Raw genomic sequence first — 22,330 nt, forward strand, 5'->3', positions numbered from 1 at the left:
ATTTACTGATGAAATCTACAAAAATCAAGTAACAGATTATGTAGCACAGAGGAAATATATTTCAGAGGCAGGATTTAAACCTAGGTTCTTTGACTTTAGAGCAAGAGCTCTTCCCATGGTACTATGCTCTCATAGGGAAAGACCTCTAGGAAAAGGAGACATGCATGGTTCTGACTTCCTCAGCCCCTAGTGGAGACATGGCTTCTGTAGTATTGATGGTCCTATCATTCCCTGACATTCCCTTTGTCAAAGACCCCCAGGAACCAGTTGAAATGGATTCTCTCTCATGTATCCTGTCACAGGAATCTGAAATGACCAGAAATGAATTAAAACATCTTGAGTCCACTGTGCAGAGGTTATTCATTGAAAAAGAAAAAAAAAGGGTGAGCAGCATTACTGGTCCCTTATCTCTTTTGTGAATATGGCAGTTCCCTCCAAGATTTGCACTTCAGTGCTTAGAGGGGAGGGGAAAGAAAAGAGGATATCTTACCTTTCAGGGGTAAACAACCCTGTTGTCTCCATCTATACTGGATTCCATTTCTGATGTTACCAGGAACATTTCATGAAGAGCTCAGGCTATAGCATACACAGCATTGTAGATGGTGTAACTCTGGTCAGACATGGTGTCTAAATAGCCCAAATGTACTGTGTCTAAAGAGGCATTTGGTGAACAGATGCCTCCCTCTCCCCCTACATGTTTATATGAACATCCAAAAGCTGAATTCCAGAAATTTTAAGGAAAATATCCCCTGGGTGTTTGTCAGGGTGAATGGTTTTCAGATAAGGTTTAAACCCAGGAACCTTTCTTGCCTGATTGGAAAACATCAGAGCCCCATGGAAATAACTGAAAGAGAAATAGGTTTTTTGTTTTGTTTTGTTTTTGGAAATATTCCAGTGGCTGCTGGTGATCACTATGGTCCAGAATATGGTCATTTATGGTCACTATTTTGGATCGCTATGGTATGGTCTTTGTAGAAGGCCAGGAAGATTCATGGTAAACAGGCATAGGAGGGAATTTGCATCTCCATAAAGGGCAATCACATTGGCTTCAGAATCCAATATTCTGCACATGAAACTTGTATACAAAGTCAAATCCAGTGACTCAGCAAGGACAGTTTTTTCCATGTAATCCACACAGATATGATTCCTGACCATTTCTTCTTGAAGATTCCTGAGAAATTTCTCACTTCTAGAATCAGCTGAGGCAACAAGACTCACCCAGGTCCATTTGAAATGCAACATTAATGGAACCATTGCAAGGGATAAAGAAATGTCCTTGGGGTCCATGTGATAAACAGAAGGAAACTGAAGTGGGTCACTGGTAAGTTGATCCAAAAGACCATAACTTATCTGAATAGGAAGCAAACATGAGCTTTTTTCAATTTCATGAGATTATTCTGGCAAAAATTCCCCTACCCCACCATTCCACATCTGAACCTGTTCTCTTCATTCCCTTCCATCTAGAATGGACTCATTCTTCATTTCTACCTGGTAAAATACTTCTGATTATTCAGACCTCCACCTAGGGCTGATCTCTTTCATCAACCCTGCCCTGCTGATACAGATATGAGTATTTTCTGTCTTTCTACTTCTTGATATCTCTAGCATTGAACATGGATTTGAAAACATTAAATGTTTAATAAATGCATGGAGGATTCAACTGCAAAATGTTTAAAGTTCTGAAGGTCAAAATAGGCTGCTTGCTATACGACATAATAAAAGGAACAAGTCTGATCTCCTCAATCTCTGTGTTTTCTATTTCTTCTCTGAGTCACTTGAAAGGTAAATTAGATACCAGAATTTCCCAAAGCTATTTGGGGGCAAAATTGTGGTAGATCCTTCAAGGCCTGTCTCTGTCTTTCAAACAGTATAGACTAAATCGAAATTATTATTTCCTACCGGTGGGAACTTTTGGCATTCATATGGTCGCATGGAGAAAGTCATTTCAGAAGTAACTCCTCCAATGACCACTACAGACTTGCCCAACCTCTCACAGCTGTAATTTGGAATGGTCTGTCCCTGGCTTGAGAGCCACATAAAGGAACTCTTCAAGGTCCTCTCATCATTGTGACAGGCATTGTAGATGTGGAATCCCAGAGTAATGATGGGTAACAGATTGAAGTTCCTGTTGATTTCTTCTACAGAAAACATTAAGATGAGGACCTGATAATAGTGTTTGGGCAGAAACCTGCAGTGGGAGGGAGATTGTCAGGGACAAGGATTATTTCTGGTTCTGCTCTCACCTGAACAGGAACTGAAAATTTCAGAAGTAGAATTTCCTCAGCCACATGAAGGTGCAATTTTCGGCCCATGATATGTGGCAAGTTACCTTTTAATTCCATTTTCTAATGATATTTTTATCCTGAATATTTTATTCTATTACTAGCAATGAGGCCTTTACTATCTTAACCATATCTGGCCTGAAAGCATCAGGAGCAGTATGAGAGAGTCTTCCCCCATTCATCTCTATTCAAATTTATCACCACATTCAAATCATTACCACAACTAAAAGCTACCAGTTCATCTCCAAAAATTACAAGCTGTTATTCAATGGACTACCAATCTTTTAGATAATCAATTACTAAATTTTCAAAAAGTGGAACAATTTAGTACAATCATAAAAAAGAAGACAATTTTTTTGGAAAAACTGGTTGTTAATTTGGTAGAATTCTCACCAAAAAAGATATTTCAATATAACCTCCAAATATTACATTTAGAAAGAAAAATAACTAACATAATAAAAACTTAGAGGCATATGGAAAAATTTCTCTTCAGCATTATGAATTCAAGAAGAATTCATGACCAAAACAGTATATAGATTAAATACAAAATTTTTTATATATAAGATTTTTAAAGCTTTTTTTTGTCCCCCCCCAAATCCAATGCAACCAAAATTAGAAGGAAAACAGTTAAATGAAAAAAATCTTTTTATTACAATTTTCTTTTGGAACAATTTTCTTGGTTTCCAAGATATTTGGGGAATCATTTCATGTTTGTAAAAATAAGTGCTATTTTTCAGTTGGAGGAATTGCTAAAGGATTACATCCATATGTCCATATGGATGTAATTAAATGAAACAATATGCTACCAATCATATTCAGTCAAGAGGAGACTTTTAGGAACTAGAAAAACAAGAACAGTTTTTACTTTAATAGCAATCTTGCAGAAGCAAACAATTCCAAAAGACTTCAGAAATCTGTGGAACACAATGATCTAGGATGATTGCAAAGGATTGATTATGAAGAATATACTCACATCAGTATAGAAAGTTGATGAATTGATGCACAAAATAAAATACTTTTGATTTGTCCACTATGGGAATTTGTTTTGTTTGATTATGTTTAGTTGTTTCAAGTGTTTTTCTTTTCTTTTTTCCATTGGGTAATTGGAAATGATACAGAAAAATAAACCCTTGGTAACTGAAAATGTAAATTAAAATATAATAGAATAAGTACTTACTGCTGCTCTTTAATGTTAGATTTAGGGTGAAACCAAACCTTTTCCAAAATGGATAATTGGTAAATCTTTATATAACTAAATGAAAAAAAAAATCCTCCAATAACAAGGTTCCCATCTCTGTAGTATATGGAGCTGAAAGCGCTTTCTAGGTAGCAGAAGAGAGAACATTTTCCAGTCCAAGACAAGGTCCACCTGTTTTCTAGCCATTTTGGGGATGCATTGTACAAGAAGCAAAGTAAAAACATCTGTAACAACTTCAGGTACCTGGAGAAGGGAGAACTCTCTCCTGCAGGTAAACAGTATCTTTCTTGAACTTCTCAAACTTTACTCTAACCTTCACACTTGTGGAGACCGAATGTAATATGACTGACACATGTCTGTAGAGGCATTGTTGGCTAGGTCAGAGGGTATTTATGAGAATTTACCGTTAATAAATGATCACTGAAATGATTTGCCCTTAATAAATGCTCACTTGTGGATAGGATCCTGTGTTTGCTTCCCAATGCCCAAAGAGAGGGAGCTTAGTTCATGAGGGGCTGTTAGAACCTGCTGCTTGGGGTTTTGCACTTGTGTCCCTGTGCCTGAGTGAAAAACTCATTTTTCTCAATTCTCCTTCCCAACTTCTCTATCCTTAGCACTATTAATTGCTATCAAGTGGATAGGAACCCCAGTGACCTCTCCAGAAGCAGGGAAATTTTATTCTATGTGAGAACCTGTGTAGGAACCTGGGTAACTCTAATCTGGTACATCATAGTAGAGTCTATGGGACATGACAAGGCCAAAAAGTAATAATGATTGAGTGGCCAATATCTGGATGATCTTAATCTCCTGCCCCACACTCTCAATTCAACAGCCTTGAGTCTCGATCTTCTTGCAATTATTTTTTCACTAGTTCTTCCAGCAAATATAGAAATGTTTTCCTGCAGTTATGGCCTGGCAAAATCCCCCAAGGTCAACTGGATTTCTAACTAGTTCTGCCGCAGAAGAACCTACCTTTTATTTCTGTAGTCACTCAATTCTCAGCCCTACAATAGTGCATGCCTAGTATTGAATCAGGCATATCATAACTCAAAACAAAGGACCATATAATATCACTCTAATTCCACAAATACCACATATTTTTATACTTTGATTATCAGTGATACAATGAAATGAGTCATTTAAACTTATGACAGAATTCAATAACTAAAACATTAATAGCAACTTACAGCTACAGTGACAGATGGAGTTTTCTCAATGGAGAGGATTTTATATCAATGAATTAATGGCTCTAATCTCTAATCATAAACTTTATGTGCAGAGTCTGAGAATTCAAAAACTAAAACACCAATAGTCCTTTCTGTAAACGAATTTTTAGTCTCCTTAGGGAAAAAAATTTGATGTAAGAAAAAACAAATGCTTCTTTGCTTGGATCTGGGATGATGCTTTCAGCCTGATGCTATACCAATGTGGTTTATATATGTGCCTCTCATCCTGAGCCATTTGGAATTGGTTCATGTCTTTTTTCGCCACTCTGATGTAGTCATTCTCTTCTACAAAAGTGAAGATATGCTGTAACATCCAGACTTGGGAGTGAAGCCTCTGCATAGTTTAAGAGGAATCTTGTGCTCCTTGTAGCCAGTAATATCTTTTACAAGGCCGGATGGCATAATCCTTTTAATAGCGAAGATGAGGGGTAAGAAAATAATCTGAGCAAAGTGAATATGAGAACAAAGGGGAAGAAAAATAAGGAAAGGAAGAGAAATAGAGAGAAAAAGAAAAGAAATAGGAGAAGAGAAATAACAGGAAAAGAACAGGATGATGATGATGATGATGATGATGATGATGATGATGGAAGCATTATTGGTTTGGAGAAGAAAAACATTTAGAAAGGAAAGAAGGATGATATTAACATATAGGAAACAAAAGAGAAAATATGATGAAATGATTTGCATTCATATAGGACTTTCCTATACTGTTTCAATTCTGTTTAACTTCTGTAACATTACTATCATTTTAAAGGAAAATAAACTAAGGCACAGATACAAGATAAAGCTTTCTCATGATTCCATAGTAATTTTAACAGGATAGAATATAAATCTGTGTATCTTGTTTATAACTTCAGTACTTCTGCCAGCATACCACATTGGTTATCAATGAGGTCATTCAGCTCTTTAGAGTATATCAAAAAGAGTTTAAATTTGATCAATTCAAAAATTAACCATGATTCTAACAGTCTTAGTTTTAACCACCATTCATGAGATAATCTAAAACAATTCACTTTAGCTACTTTTCTGTGGAGAACTACTCTTAATTATTGAAATATCATTGAATTGTCTGTCATTTTTAATGAAAGTTGAACTTAGTTAACTGCTTGAGAATTTTATTTATTTGCTTGAGAATTTATGAGGAAAATTCCTAAAGAGAATGGAAATTGGAACTTCCATCTTGAGAGAACTGCATTGTTGAGATGTTGTTCGATTGTTTTGAATGGATGCAATAGCGATGAGTATTGAGTAAATTCTAAGTGACAATGTCTTCATTTTCCTGCTTTTGAAGATTATAGGGTCATTTTTTTTATTATAGCTTTTTATTCACAAGATATATGCATGGGTAATTTTTCAGCATTGACAGTTGCAAAACCTTTTGTTCCAATTTTTCCCCTCCTTTACCCTACCCCTTCCCCCAGATGACAGGTAGACCAATACATGTTAAATATGTTAAATACAACATATGTATACATGCCCATACCGTTATTTTACTGCACAAGAAGTATCAGACTTTGAAATAGTGTACAATTAACCTGTGAAGGAAATAAAAAATGCAGGCGGACAAAAAATAGAGGGATTGGGAATTCTATGTAGTGGTTCACACTCACTTCCAAGAGTTCTTTCACTGGTTGTAGCTGGTTCAATTCATTACTGTTCTACTGGAACTGATTTGTTTCATCTCATTGTTGAAAGGGCCACATATATCAAAATTGATCATCATATAATATTGTTGTTGAAGTATATAATGATCTCCTGGTCCTGCTCATTTCACTCAACATTAGTTCATGTAAGTCTCTCCAGGCCTTTCTGAAATCATCTTGCTGGTCATTTCTTACAGAACAATAATATTCCATAACATTCATATACCACAATTTATTCAGCCATTCTCCAATTGATGGGCATCCACTCAGTTTCCAGTTTCTGGCCACTACAAAGAGGGCTGCCAAAAACATTTGCACATACATGTTCCTTTCCCTTCTTTAAGATCTCATTGGGATATAAGCCCAGTAGTAACACTGCTAGATCAAAGAGTATGCCCAGTTTGATAACTTTTTGGGCATAGTTCCAAATCACTATCCAGAATGGCTGGTTATGTTCACAATTCTGCCAACAATGTATCAGTGTCCCAGTTTTCCTACTTCCCCTCCAATATTCCACATTATCTTTCCCTGTCATTCTAACCAATCTGATCTCAGAGTTGTTTTAATTTGCATTTCTCTGATTAATAATGACTTGGAGAATCTTTTCATATAACTAGAAAGTTTCAATTTCATCGTCTGAGAATTATCTGTTCATAGCCTTTTATGACCATTTATCAATTGGAGAATGGCTTGATTTCTTATAAATTACAGTTAATTCTCTCTATTTATATATTGGAAATGAGGCCTTTATCAGAACCTTTCACTGCAAAAATGTTTTCCCAGTTTATTGCTTCCCTTCTAAACTTGTTTGCATTAGTTTTGTTTGTACAAAAACTTTTCAATTTGATATCATTAAAATTTTCTATTTTGTGATTAGTAATGATCTCTATTTCTTCTTTGGTCATAAATTCCTTCCTCCTCTATGATGACTGCACTAGCACCCAGGACACCCAGCCGGAGTCATGATTAGCAAAAGGCCTTAGTCTTTATTCTTGGTCTTTAGGGGTAGAAGTGAATCTCCGTAACCACCTTCTTCTTCATCCACCGTAAAGAGTGAACCTTGCTCATCTTGCTCCACCCCTTAGTCCCTCCTACAATCCTCTGTATACACCAATGATTGAGCCAGCACAGGATAGTGGGAAAGACCATTTTCCAAGCATATGCCTATAGAGTATTGTCCAATCAGTAGTTAGCCTCAAGTACTCGGCAGTCCTGACCTCAGTTCATCCACTCAATAGTTTCAGCCATCTACACTCCTCCACAGGTCTGAGAGGCAAACTATGCTATGTTCTTCTACTTTATTTATAATCTCAGTCTTTACACCTAAGTTATGAATGCATTTTGAACTTCTCTTGGAGTACAGTGTTAAGTGTGGGTCAATGCTTAGTTTCTGTCATACTAATTTCCAATTTTCCCAGCAGTTTTTGTCAAACAGTGAATTCTTATCCCAAAAGCTGGGGTCTTTGGGTTTATCAAACACTAGATTAATTTGTGTTTTGATGTCTGCATCATTCTTTAGCCAGGACTTTAATGACTTTCTCCAGCTTTTCAATCGAAAGTCTCAACTGTGACATTAAGAAGAGCACCATATTGTGGGACTACCACCTTATTCTTCAGTTATGCACCATTTACTATAGCCCAGAATCACAAGAACTTTTTGCCTGCCATATCATCCTGGTGACTTAAATTGAACTGTGGTACATTTGAATACCTAAAACTTTCATTTAAGAGTGATATCCAGAATTAATTTTTTAATTATCATTCCACAATTTCCACCAGAAATTTCAGGAAATTTTACTGACTCCTTTTTCCTGCCCCATATTTGTGAAAGTAAAATTTTGAGCTTGTATAAGAGTTTACATCTATTTTTAATTCTTCTTAGAGTGACAGCAAGATTATCATGTTTAAAGATCTTTTTTCTAAGCAAGGATGCCAACTATGATTTCTCATTAATTTATAATATGTTCAGAATCTAAGGCTAAACACCAGTCCACTAGAAATCTTTTTCTAAATTGATTTAAGTAATTAAGAATTTCTTTTGGAACCAAAGAATTTCAATTCCTTGTAGCAGATTCTTGCCTACACATCAGTATCTTTACCAAAATAATAGTATTAGGTACTTCCTCCAATACTGCTAATTTTTTTATTGCTGTCTTTAAAAGAAAAATTCCCATTCCAAATCCTGTTCCTTTTTCTCATTTCTTTTCCACTTCTTAAAAAAAGAAAACTATATAATTCCTATTACACATGTAAAATAATGAAAAACACATTTCTATGTTTGCAATGTTGTGCAAAAAAAGAATGAAAATAAATCTCAGAGATTCTCAGTTTTCTTCCTGAAAGTGGATATATTTTTCATCATGAATACTTTGGAACTGTAAATTATTGTATTAATCAGAGTAGCAAAGTCTTTATAATTGATTAAAATTAATATTCCTGTTACAGTATGCAATTTTCTGGTTCTTTTGCTAAAATTTAAACAACTCTTTGCAACATTCACATTAATTACAATACATTAGAGAATGAGATCCTTGAAGGCAGCGACTTCAGTTTTCACTTTATTTGGATATATCCATGCTTATTGAAGTGCTTGACACATACTAAATGCTTAGCCAGTGATTATTCAATTTATATCTATGTAGTAATCTTGTCAACCTAGCAAATAAGTTCACTTTTGTATGGCCTCTTCTTGACAGAATTATTCTGGCTCCTTGAAATTTGATCTTCCTTTTCTTTTTATTTATATTTTATTTTTACAATTAATTAAAAGTTTTTCTTTAATGGAATAGAGAAAAACTCAGAATAAAAAAAAATATGTTCCAATTTAAACTCTTGGAACATCATCTCTTTGTCAGGAACCTAGCATTATGATTCATCATGAGTCCTATGGTATCATCTCTTTTCTCGATGTCTAGAAGTAGTTCTCCAAATTATTCCTGATTTCACTGGTTTCTATATTTGTGAAACTGCCTGTATTGAATTCCACCTTCTTGCATTTAGGTCAATATTCTGGCCTTCTGAGATCTTATTTGCCCTTTTCTTCACACAAAAGCACCTAGATACACATACATACATATAATTTTTCCAGAGAGAGAGGAAAAAAGTACACATTATAATTTCCTTATGCAATTTTGATAAAGACTGAGGATGCCTTTAACTCATTCTTTTATGAGGCAAAAGAGACCTAATTGAAGTCTCTTTCCAAGCTTAATATAGGTTGCATTTCAGAAGATAACTGATGGTTTCTTTTCATGTTTTGAACTCTGGTTATAAGAGATCTGGGCAGTTTTATTTTATGTATTTATTTGCTGAGGCAATTGAGGTTAAGTGACATGCCCGGGATCACACAGCTAGGAAGTGTTAAAACCACATTTGAAATCAGGTCCTCCCGGGTTCAGGGCTTGTGTTTTATCCAAAGCACCACCTAGATGCCCCAATTTTAAAATTTCTTAAAATATGATGGCTAAGCTGTTTTTGGGGTTATGGATTTTAGGAAATCCAATTCTCCTTAATTATATTTTCTCCTCCATGTTTTCCTGGTTGATTGATATACAGTTCCTCTTATTTTTCAATATTAGATTATGATTCTTACAAGGTACTAAGTGGAATTGATAGACATTATCTAATTTAGCATGGTTCAATATAATTGATTTAATCCTACAAGGAGATGTTATAGGCCAAAGCTTGAAACAAGGTACTAAGTGGAATTGAGGAGACAATGGTTAAATCTAGTTTAGCATGGATTTAATTCTACAATAATGGTCTCCTAGTGATTTAATAATTGGAGTGTACTCACTATACAGTATATAAGCAAGAAGCTCTCAGGGCCAGACCCACAAGCCTACTTTCGGAGGCACAGTCATATTCATTCCATGTTCCACCTTTGTGCTGGGTGGAGATTTGAAGGAAGCTAGAGGCTGAAGCTGGCAGAGGCAAAGGACTAGCGGCAGGAACCAGGGAGAGAGACAGGCCTCTAAGAAAGCTAAACAGGCCCCAAGAAAGGAGACAAGACTTAAAAGGAAACAATAAAGGATTTGGACTTTAACTCCTGGCTGAATCTGAGGTGATTATTGAACTAAACTGAAACTAAGGCTGCTTCCAGAAGCTCCCCAAGAAACCTGCTCCCAGAGAACACTATATTTTAAAGAACATTACATTAGATCTTGCAATATTTTTTTTTCTCAAAGATCATTGATTTTGAGTATAGTCTAATATTCAGAGTTTTTCATTGGCATAAAATTGTGTTCTTCATGTGACAAGTTGTTTCATTTCGTGGAGAATTCATTCTTCCTTTGCTCTCATTTACTGTCAGTATGTAACATTCATGGGGTTAATTTTTATGCCTTCTACCATTGCATGATTTTACTCCTAACTTTATTTTCACTTGTCTACAGATAGAAGAGAAAAAAAAATTAGAATTAAAACAAGTTTGTGAGCCATCAACCTGCCTCTGCTATGTTCCTGTGCTCCGATAAGCATAAGGATCTCAAAAAGTGCAGAAGCAGATGTTGCTGAGGGAGTATTTCCAGGTGGTGCATTCTTTATGATCTCCAACAACTTCCACCTCAGGTCAAGGACTCATTGTAAGGGATGATTGTCAAGGACTGAGCAGGCTTGATATCTCAAGACATAAGTCACTTAAAGATATAGCAACTTCTTTGGTCTTTTGAAAACAAAGAGGTACCATCATCTGGCAGAAAACAAGGTAAGATAAAAATGTTTTCAATTTAAGAATTCTATTGTCTATAATACTGTAGATTTTGTGTATTATAAAAATTAAATAGTATCTGGTGACTGTTTTTTTTCTGAGATTATAACACAGACCATCATAGAATGCTAGGGAATTATTTGTGAGAAAAATGCTGTGCATTTTACCACGTCTTATGTCTGCACCATTTTACAAGATAGTTCATGGTTGCTGTGCTATAGAAAGTGCAAATTATTAGAATATTTTTAAATTAAAAAATAGGTTTTAAAAAACCTATTTGTTTCTAACACACATTGCTTTGTGAATCCGGTTGGGACAGCAAAATGAGTGTAAAAGGAAAAAACCGTAACTCCCATTTAATTGATGGAAATGCTTTTCAACTTGAAAATACCTGAAGGTAATTTATGAGCTGTGCTTTAATTGAGGCCTTTTTTGGGAGCTCTTCAGCTGGGCTATTGGGCAAAACTAAGTTTTTGCCTAGCCCCCAGCTCCAGACCCAGCCTGAGGAAAAGTGTCAGAACTAGCCCTAAACCCAGCCCCACATAAGGTGTACAATTAGAAACTTGTTTCACTTGGGAACCTGATCATCATTATTTTATCTGCGTAATATGTATATTCAACTTTACCAAATGAACTATTGAGCAAGTATTGAACAAGCTACAGGGTGCTTTGGCATTCTGAAAATATTACATGGAAAATCAGTCAATTGTCTAAGATACAACATAAAATAGCTGATTCTCATGTTCTTGATATTGATCCTCATGATATTGCAAATTGAACTGCATCAGTCAACGCAATTCTTTTAACAATGTATCAAGCTTGCTGTTGCATTTTCTGCCTTGGATATATTTTGTTACCCTAACATGTTTCCTCCTGTACCACTCCTTAGATGAGCTTCAAGCATCCCTTCTTTTATCTCAAGGTAGCACAGAAGAACGAGGAGATGTTGAGGGCCACCTCTGAGGAAGCAGAGGATATAGACCAGCTCAGGTTGTCCCCTGTTTGATAGCTGTGAGAACTCAGGATGGTGGCTCACCACCCTTCTGTTCTGTCTCTAGGGAAAAGCATGTCCTTGGAGATTGCAAGGAAGGGAGGAAACTGTGATTCATAGTGTATAGTCCCATGAAAAAAGATTAATGTTCTTGGGAGAACACAATATTGCCTTGGTGAAAGATATAAAAACCCTTATCTTCAGATGAATAAATGGAGTTTGCTCTTATCTCTCACCTGACCTGTGCTCCATGGCAACTTATCCTCCAGCCCTACCCCCACCAAGGTCTAGCAGCTCACAGGGTGGCTGCTAGGGCTGGATAGGCAGCAACATGAGATAAGTCTAAGATAATCAACTGAATTCATGTTATTTGACAATTTTCTCTCATGTTTCAAAAACATTATTTATGCATTATTTTTATTCTGATTTTTCTCATTTTGGAATTTAGAGGGAAATGTTTTCTTAGAAATACTGATATTTGAAAAACAATGTATAGGAAATTCTGTAAATGTCTTCTTAGGACATGAACCCTTCTTAAAGTCTTATTCCCCAAGTCTTTACTTTTTCCACTTGTCAAATACAAGATCAGAACTTATATATCACACCGTTTGGGACAATAACCACCAACCCCAAATAGTTCAACTACACTTTTCTCAGAGTCAGAGCAGAAAGCAGTTGATTTCATTTCTGCAGGAATAGGGCATCACCTCAAATAGTGCAATCTAGTGAAGGAAGGAAGTATAGGTGACTGACCACGATTTTTTACACTCTGGACTGAGTAATTTCACCAGTGGACTCCAGCTATCCCAGACTTTCTATCAGGCTCACAATGTGTCATAGGAACCCATTCCACTTAAGAACAATAACTATACATTACAAAGCTTGCTGATGTGGCAAAGTGGTTCATGCAAGACTAAGCAAGGGTACAAGGAGGAGAGTTTTTCTGGAATTGTAGCCCTAAACTATGGCACTCCTCTGGGTGTCAGCTTTCTGAAAAGGCCTCACTTCCCTACAAATCCACCTGATACTATTAGCAAGATAAGGGCAAAATGGAAACCCTTCTTTGGATACCAATCTTGGGATTTCAGAGAAAAACTACATCTTTTTCCTGACCTTTATACACAGTATAAAATTGCAACATCTAATGAGATCTCTGCTGTAGGAAGAGGGCCTCTCTCCTTCATTATATTCACATGTTTCATCTGCAATAAGATTTCTACACAAAGGATGAGATCCAGCCTTTCAGAAAATACATCTGTATAATATTTCTTTGCAGTGGGAATATTGTGATTTATAATGACCCTTATCTTCCAAATAAGGGCAAGTCCTCCTTTGCCTTCAGCACATTTATAAGTCGTCTCTCCACTCATTATCCTCAGATGTAAACTCAGATGAACCTGAGCTACAGACCTTCCCGTACCAAGTCCATAGAAGACTTCTTCCCAAGTAGAAAATCCCTGATTAACGAGTTCTGTCCTGCATCTTTATGCCATTATCCATGATTTCAATCATCTAGGAATTTTGTGGAGGCAATTCAGGGATGAAGTGAGCCTGAATGTTTTTTGATGTGGATTATATAAATGAAGTTTTGCATCTAGTATGGGATCTCCCATGTCTAGTCAGTCATATATATATATATTTATATATATGAAAAACTTTACCATGATCCAGAAACTCAAAAGTTTTCCTCTAATGTGCACTCTCAGTTAAGCAAGATTTGAACTTTGCCTGAAGGTTTCCACATTCATGAGATTTCTGTTTAATGTGGATTTTCTCATGTTCACCAAGACTGTTGTGCCATGTGAAAGCCTTTCCACAGTCATTACCTCCATGAGGCTTCTCTCCAGTGTGGATTCTTTGATGGAAAGTAAGATGGCTGCGCCACGTGAAAATCTTTCCACAGTCATTACATTCATAAGGCTTCTCTCCAGTATGGATTCTCTGATGGGAAGTAAGATTGCTACGCTTTGTGAAAGCCTTTCCACATTCATTACATTCATAAGGCTTCTCTCCAGTGTGAACTCTCTGATGGGAAGTAAGATTGCTACGATTTGTGAAAGCCTTTCCACATTCATTACATTCATGAGGTTTCTCTCCAGTGTGGATTCTCTGATGTAGAGCAAGGGAGGACCGATTTATGAAAGCCTTTCCACATTCATTACATTCATAAGGCTTCTCTCCAGTGTGAATTCTCTGATGTACATCAAGGTAGGAGCGATATATGAAAGCCTTTCCACATTCATTACATTCATAAGGCTTCTCTGCACTGTGTATTCTTTGATGTTCACGAAGACTAGAGCTCTGTATGAAAGTCTTTCCACATTCATGACATTCATAAGGCTTCTCTCCAGTGTGGATTCTCTTATGTGCTACAAGGTAGGAGCGCTTTGTGAAAGCCTTTCCACATTCGTTACATTCATAAGGCTTCTCTCCAGTGTGGATTCTCTGATGGTCAGCAAGACTAGAGCAGTGTGTGAAAGCCTTTCCACATTTGTTACATTCATAAGGCTTCTCTCCAGTGTGGATTCTCAGATGGACAGCAAGATGGGAGCCATATGTAAAAGTTTTTCCACATTCATTACATTCATAAGGCTTCTCTCCAGTATGGATTCTCTGATGGACAGCAAGATGGGAGCGATATGTGAAAGTCTTTCCACATTCATTACATTCATAAGGCTTCTCTCCAGTGTGAATTCTCTGATGTAGAGCAAGTTTAGAGTTACAGCTGAAACTCTTTCCACACTGATTACATTCATAAGGTTTTTCTCCAGTGTGGATTCTCTGATGGACAGCAAGATTCGAGTGAGATGTGAAAGTCTTTGCACATTCATTGCATTTGTAAAGCTTCTCTCCAGTGTGGATTCTCTGATGTAGAGCAAGTTTAGAGTTGCATCTGAAACTCTTTCCACACTGATTACATTCATAAGGTTTTTCTCCAGTGTGGATTCTCTGATGGACAGCAAGACTGGAGCAATCTGTGAAAGATTTTCCACATTCATTACATTTATAAGGTTTCTCTCCAGTGTGGATTCTGTGATGGGCAGCAAGTTTAGAGTTGCATCTGAAAGTCTTTCCACACTGACAACATTCATAAGGTTTTTCTCCAGTGTGGATTCTTTGATGGACAGCAAGACTGGAATGATATGTGAAAGCCTTTCCACATTCCTTACATTCATAAGGCTTCTCTCCAGTGTGGATTCGCTGATGTACATCAAGGGAGGAGAGCTTTGTAAAATCCTTTCCACATTTATTACATTCATAAGGCTTCTCTCCTGTGTGAATTCTGCGATGTTCATGAAGACTGTAACTGCGTACAAAAGCCTTTCCACATTCATTACATTGATAAGGCTTCTCTCCAGTATGGATTCTCTGATGGTCAGCAAGATGGGAGCGATCCATGAAAGCCTTTCCACATTCGTTACATTCATAAGGCTTCTCTCCAGTGTGGATTTTCTGATGTTCCCGAAGACTGTCACTCCGTGTGAAAGCCTTTCCACATTTTTTACATTCATAAGGCTTCTCTCCAGTGTGGATTCTCTGATGGACAGCAAGTTTATAGTTGCATCTGAAACTCTTTCCACAATGATTACATTCATAAGGTTTTTTTCCAGTGTGGATTCTCTGATGTTGAGCCAAACTGGAATAACATTGAAAATCCTTTCCACATTCATTACATTTGTAAGATTGTTTTTCTGTGCAAATTCTCTCATGTTTAGCAGGAGTAGATCGCTTTCTCAAAATCTTTCCATGTTTCTTACCTTCATGAGATTTTTCTCCAGCATGGATTCTCTGGTTCTTGACAAGGGAAGAGGATACAAGAAAAGCTTTATCACATTCATGACACTCAGGTTTGTTCTCTTCAGGATGTATATTCTTATCTTTAGAAATAGTGGAACTCTTTGTTAAAGCTTTTTTCTGTGTATTCCATTCACAATGTTCCTGTCCAGTATAGTTGCTTTTCTGCTTAGCAAGAATAGCCCTGTATTCACTATATTGAAAAAGGTCTTTCCAAGAGATCATTTTCAGATTTGCATTCATCTCCTTCATATCAAACCATGTCTCTGAATCTGAAAAAAAAAAAAAAACAACAACACACATGTGTATAAATATACACACTAATGCTGGCTGATAATAAAATCATTAACTTTTAATTTTGCCAGGCAAAAGTTTTCAAACTGACATGGACAGATTCAATTATTTTTAAATGTTATTAGCTCAAACCAATAAGGTGATTCAATTAAGACAGAGTTCCACATACAGTACAATAACATTGTAACCCTAACCCTAACCCCACAACAAAGCTGAGACAAAGGCCAGGTGAAGGTTCTCATACTTTAGAAACCAGGCTATGTATGAGCTCTGAATCGCTGAGTAACCTGATCCAAATCCCTGCAGGAGATTAGAACTGGAACCTGGAAACTGAGGCTTCTCAATACATTGCACTAGACAATGTTCTCCATTTTAGTTCCAATCCTTTCTTTTAAACTCACTCCCAGACACTACCTAGGTCTGCACCCTTGAGAATGTGTTTCTTTGCCTCGGTTTTCTTGTAGAGTGAAGGTAATAATTGTACCCACTTCTCAAGTTGTTGTGAGCATCAAATGACATAATAACTTTAAAATTCTTGGCACACAATAGGCACCATATGCTTGTTAATTACTGTCATTGTCACTATGATTTTGATTCTCTCCACCTCAACTCTTCCTTAATAAACTTCCCTCCCCCTTCCCCCTATATACATATGTCTGTTAAACATGATGCATTTCAATAAAAAACACTTTCCTTTGCCTGAATTAGCTAAGAATAAGGTTCATAAACTGTTGCTTATTCTCAAACCATCCCCAAGTTTATAAGTTGGATTTAAAATTTCTTGAGAGCTTCGCTTTGTACACACAGGGCTTAATGCAATGCATAGAACAGTATATGTGCTTAATTGATATTTCTTGATTGGTTGATATTCCCCAGGGCTAATCATATGGCCTAACCCCACCTCAGTGCTTTCATGCTGGTGCCTCTGAGGTAACAAATCTATGTTTCTATTTCTGTCTCTTTCCTGCTCCCTCTCACCTATGAACAAATCCCATAGTAAAGATAACAAGGGCCTAGGGCTCCTGGTTTTGTTATGGAATAACCAGGAGTATTTCCCTCCATATCCCTAACCTAAGGGAAGCTGTCAGTTATGTAGCAAGTGACTTGGATTTAAGTGAAGGAGGGCTGCCCAAGGTCACTGGCCTCACTTTCCCCCACAGAGCCATCTGTTGTCCCGTGGCCAGGTAAAGATCAGGATTACTGCAGATGGCTCTGGATGCAGGGGGAGACATGGCCCTAAGGTAAGGTCTCCAACAGGCTGCCCCCATCCAGTGATTAATGCTAGGGAGCAATAGAGGCAAAGAATCTCCTCTCTCACCTGGGCTAAAAAAATCTAAACAAATAAATAGGAATGAATGAATGAGTCTGGAAAGAACCTCAGGCTTTTTGGCCAAAGCAGAAATGACTGCGATTTACACTCAGTGTAAGTCAATGAGGACCCAAAGAACAAATGGGTTTGGCAAGGGATCTATGGGCGGTCAATGAGAATCAGACCGATTTTGATTCGAGGTTTGTTCCTTAAGAAAGGAATCAGGGCATCTAGGTGGCACTGGATAGAGTACCTTGAAACCAAGAGGACTCAAGTTCAAATCTGGCCTCAGACACTTAATACTTCCTAGCTGTGTATCCCTGGGCAAGTCATTTAACCCCATTTGCCAGAAAAAAAAAAGAAAAGAAAGAGAAAAAAAAAAAAAGATGGGTCAGTCCAAGGATGGTCAGTTCTTCAGTAGTGAAGAAAGGGGGAGAGGGGATGCTTTTAAGAGCATTAATAGGGGTATATGATATCCTAGGTGGACAGAGGGAAGGAAGGAAAAAAAAGAAAGAAGGAAACAGTCAAGGAAGGAAGAAGAGAGGAGAGAAAGCATAGGAAGGAAGGGAGGGAAGGATGCAGGGAGAGAGTCTTCCAGCTTATCGCCAGCTTTCCTCAGAGTTTGTTAATTGTCCTGTTTATCTGTGCTTAATTGTAGCCTATGTGGGGGAGTTGGCAGAGGAAGAAAATGGGGGTAAATAATAAAGTAAAAAGTGTACAGCAGAGAACAAAAGAAAAACTACAGAAAACAAAAAAGAAATGAATGGTCCCAAATATAGTATCTTTCATTTATGGTTTATGGAAATTTATTATTACAAATTTTTGAATCCTCCCTTATGTTCTGCTGAAAATAAAACATTAAAAAAAATTTTTTTTCTTTGACCTGTATGTGCAAGAATGTTGGTGGCAGCCCTCTTAGTAGTGGCCACAAACTGGACACTGAGTGGATGCCCATCAATTGGAGAATGGCTGAATGAATTATGGTATATGAATGTTATGGAATATTGTTATTCTGAAAGAAATGACCAACAGGATGATTTCAGAAAGGCCTGGAGAGCCTTACTTGAACAGATGCTGAGTGAAATGAGCAGGACCAGATCATTATATACTTCAACGACACTTGATGACCAATTCTGATGAACATGGCTCTCTTCAACAATGAGATGAACCAAATCAGTTCCAATAGAACAGTAATGAATTGAACCAGCTATACCCAGAGAAAGAACTCTGGGAGATGATTATGAACCATCACATAGAATTTCCAATCCCTGTATTTTTGTCCACCTGCATTTTTGATTTCCTTCATAGGCTAATTGTACACTATTTCAAAATCTGATTCTTTTTATACAGCAAAATAACTGTTTGGACATGTATACTTATATTGTATTTAATTTATATTTTAACATATTTAACATGTATTGTTCAACCTGCAATCTGAGGGAGGGGTGGGAGGAAGGAGGGGAAAAATTGGAACAAAAGATTTGGCAATTGTCAATGCTGTAAAATCACCCAAGCACATAACTTGTAAATAAAAAGCTATAATAAAAGTTTTTTTTAAATTGTTCTTTTCTGTATTTTTCCATTTTGTTTTTAACTTTAAATAAATATCAAAAGAGTAAAAATAAACGCTTTTTGGCTTAAGGAAAGCCTAAGAAAAGTCATATTAGACAGCCCAAGCCCTCTTTCTTTGGTTGTAGATTGTTAGACAGCCCCAAATTTTCAACAAAGACTTTCACTAGGATCATTGATTCTTCATTAGAAGGGAACTGAAAGGCCATGGAGTCCAACCCCCACATTTTACAGATGAAGAAACTGAGGTTCAGAGGTTCAGTGAGGTGCTCAGGATCTCACTACCACAAGAGTCTGAAAACGGATTCCAAGCCAGTTTTCCCACCCCCACGCCCATCACATGAAGAAGCCTCCTGGGACGGCAGACTGCACCCTAGCTTGCAACTCACTCACCAGGACAGGAGTTCCTCAGATCTCCTCTATCCACATAGGAGATGAAATCTTCTCTGGGAACTGGAAGTCCTAAGGAGGGTGAAGATAGTGAATGTGAGTCTTGAAACTTGTCATTTATTCCTCATTGGAACAGGGCTAGGGTGCGAGGTCCATGGGGGCAGGGAGGGGAGTTCTAAAGGCAACTCAAAGATGGGCTGGTAGCACAGAGAAGGGAGTACCAAGCCTGCAATCAAGAAGCCCAGAGTTCAAATTTGGATTCAGACATGTCCTGGCTGGGACTCTGAGCTAGTAATTTCATCTGTTAGCTTCAGCCTCTAGACCTGAAATTGGGTATAAAGATGGTGCCCAAAACAAAGGGTTTTGGTAGAAATCAAGTGCGATAATGCACATGAAGGAAACTCTAAGCACAAAGCCTGAATCCCAGCAAATGTATGAAAAGAGTTCCTCCCTTGCCTTTCTCTCCTTGTATCTATACAGGCCTTTGGGGGATGTATGAAGGAGGAACAGGGGCCCACTTGCTGTATTGGGGACTTATGAGTTACACCAGGGACAGTGAGGTAAAAAATTTATTTTTTTACCCCAAAGAACATTACAAAGACAAAATGGCTCTCCCCCCAAGAGGAAGGGGTTCTTTCTCCTATCCCATGTTCAGTGAAAAGGGGCAGGACCAGGACCAGGGGCAGAATCACTTTTCAGAAGGTTTGCAGACACAATTGCCAGGTTCCCATCCTACAATGCAAAGACTACTCATACAGGACCAGGAGATCATTATATACTTCAACAACAATACTATATGATGACCAGTTCTGATGGACCAGGCCATCCTCAGCAACGAGATCAACCAAATCATTTCTAATGGAGCAGTAATGAACTGAACCAGCTACGCCCAGAGAAAGAACTCTGGGAGATGACTAAAAACCATTACATTGAATTCCCAATCCCTGCCCACCTGCATTTTTGATTTCCTTCACAAGCTAATTGTACAATATTTCAGAGTCTGATTCTTTTTGTATAGCAAAATAACGTTTTGGTCATGTATACTTATTGTGTATCTAATTTATATTTTAATATATTTAACATCTACTGGTCATCCTGCCATCTAGGGGAGGGTGGGGGGGTAAGAGGTGAAAAATTGGAACAAGAGGTTTGGCAATTGTTAATGCTATAAAGTTACCCATGCATATATCCTGTAAATAAAAGGCTATTAAATAAAATAAAATTAAATTAAATTAAAAATTTAAAAAAAAAAAAAAAAAAAAAAGACTACTCATAGAAGAACCAGGAAACAGGAGGACCCTGTCTCTTGGGACAGGAAACAGCCCTTGGGCCTTTCTAAGAACTGGTAAAAGCCTGAAACTCTGCACCTTAGGGAAGGGAGGGTGACACTCCTTTTGCTGGTAGTTCCAGAGTTCCAAGGGAAGCGCTCCTTACCCAGGGAGAGCAAGTTCTCGGCATTCTCCAGCATGACCTCCTTGTGCAGCTCTTTCTGATCCAGGTCCAACAGATCCCACTCCTCAGGGCTGAAGTGCACAGCCACATCCTTAAAGGTCACTAACTCCTAAAACACCAACACCCAGAAGACATAAGAGTTGAAGCACGCTTCATAACTGACCTAATCCAATGCTCCTCAATTTACAGAAGGGACCTGAAGCATGGAGAAGGGATCTACCCAAAGGTGACAACCCTTACAGGATTCAGAGACAGCATTGAAACCAAAGTCCCCCAAAGACCAATGGAATATAGAGAAACACATCTTATATTTCCAGGTGGAATAAAATTGAGAAATGTCTTATTAGGAATTGGTACAGCCTGTGGAATCAGAAAAGTTATGGGTTCTATAAGAGAGAGGTAAGGATGTTTGGAGGCGAAATCAGATAGTGCTACATTAAGAAAATGGCAGGAAGTGTTTGTGTAAAGCTAGCAAGAATTATGTGTTATAGAGCTAAAACATTTCCATGATCACTGAGCAGAAAAAATGATCTTGCGAATTTTCCAAAAGCCAGAAATTAAGTCTTATCCAGATGAAAACACTATCCTTCCCCCCAATATTATTTTATTTTTCCAAATGCAAGTACAGATAGTTTTCAACATTCATTTTCATAAGATTTTGTGTTCCAAATTTCATAATCCCATACTTCTTAATGAATCTGGTCTAATGGTCATCAATTTACAAAAGCAAACTGAAGCAGAGAGAGACGATTTACCCAAAGGTCACATCCTCTATGAGAACACTTGGAAGCACAGTCATGCAAAGACCTCCCCATCTACACTGTATACAGCTGCTGACATATTGTTTTCCTTGTTAGGATGGAAGCTTCTTGAGGGCAAAGACTGATTTTTCCTCCTTCGAATCTTCTCTATATTCCCACAGAACCTTTTCCCTTTCTAAATGCCTGCTGCTTTAACGCAAGCAATGATAAAGGCAGAGAAAGACAAAATATGAGTGGAATATGATGGAATTATTCTAGAAGTGCCTATTTGCAGCTGAGGGGTTTTGTCAGGGACTTTCCTCCTGGGAAATGCCATGTATGCCATGTCAGCTGGTGGGGTGGGCCCAGGAGGCACAAGGGGCTCGGACTCTGAGGCAGGAGGTTATGTCTCCAGGTGTTTCCTTGAGAAGGCGAGGGGTGTGTCCTCTTGCTAGATCTTTTCTGAGGAGGCAGCACTAACTGCACGTATCTCCCTTCTGCGGATTCACATAAGCAGTGCTGAGTGGCCTAAGCACGGGGTATTCAAGGGGAGAGTAAATATAAATGTAAATAATGTAAAATATAAATATAAATGACCAGCTTCTAATCCATAGGAAGAAGGATGGGGAGAGAAGTAGAGAGAGGCAGAGATGTAGAGAGATTCAGACATGCAGAAACAGAGACACAGAGACATACATCCACCTGCTCTTCCTTCCTGCTAAGCCCTGCTGAG

At 37.7% G+C, this 22,330-nt stretch overlaps 1 protein-coding gene across 4 annotated transcripts in view; it reads right to left on the minus strand.

The window, feature by feature from the left end:
* Positions 1 to 22,330, minus strand: part of LOC100913679 (zinc finger protein OZF-like) — a 56,218-nt gene that overhangs the window by 24,546 nt on the left and 9,342 nt on the right. For 3 of the 4 annotated variants that reach the window (XM_031963976.1, XM_031963975.1, XM_031963974.1), the window contains 3 exons: positions 20,840 to 20,966; positions 19,409 to 19,477; positions 10,469 to 16,115 (listed from right to left, as the gene is read on the minus strand). In XM_031963976.1, coding sequence (XP_031819836.1) covers positions 13,738 to 16,115; positions 19,409 to 19,477; positions 20,840 to 20,873 — 2,481 coding nt within the window. In that variant the 5' untranslated portion in view covers positions 20,874 to 20,966 and the 3' untranslated portion in view covers positions 10,469 to 13,737. Of the gene's footprint in view, positions 1 to 10,468; positions 16,116 to 19,408; positions 19,478 to 20,839; positions 20,967 to 22,330 lie in introns of those variants that run through there. The other variant, XM_031963977.1, reaches the window with a different exon arrangement.

The sequence above is a fragment of the Sarcophilus harrisii genome, chromosome 3 (genome assembly GCF_902635505.1).
Source record: "Sarcophilus harrisii chromosome 3, mSarHar1.11, whole genome shotgun sequence".
NCBI classification, from domain to species: Eukaryota; Metazoa; Chordata; class Mammalia; order Dasyuromorphia; family Dasyuridae; genus Sarcophilus; species Sarcophilus harrisii.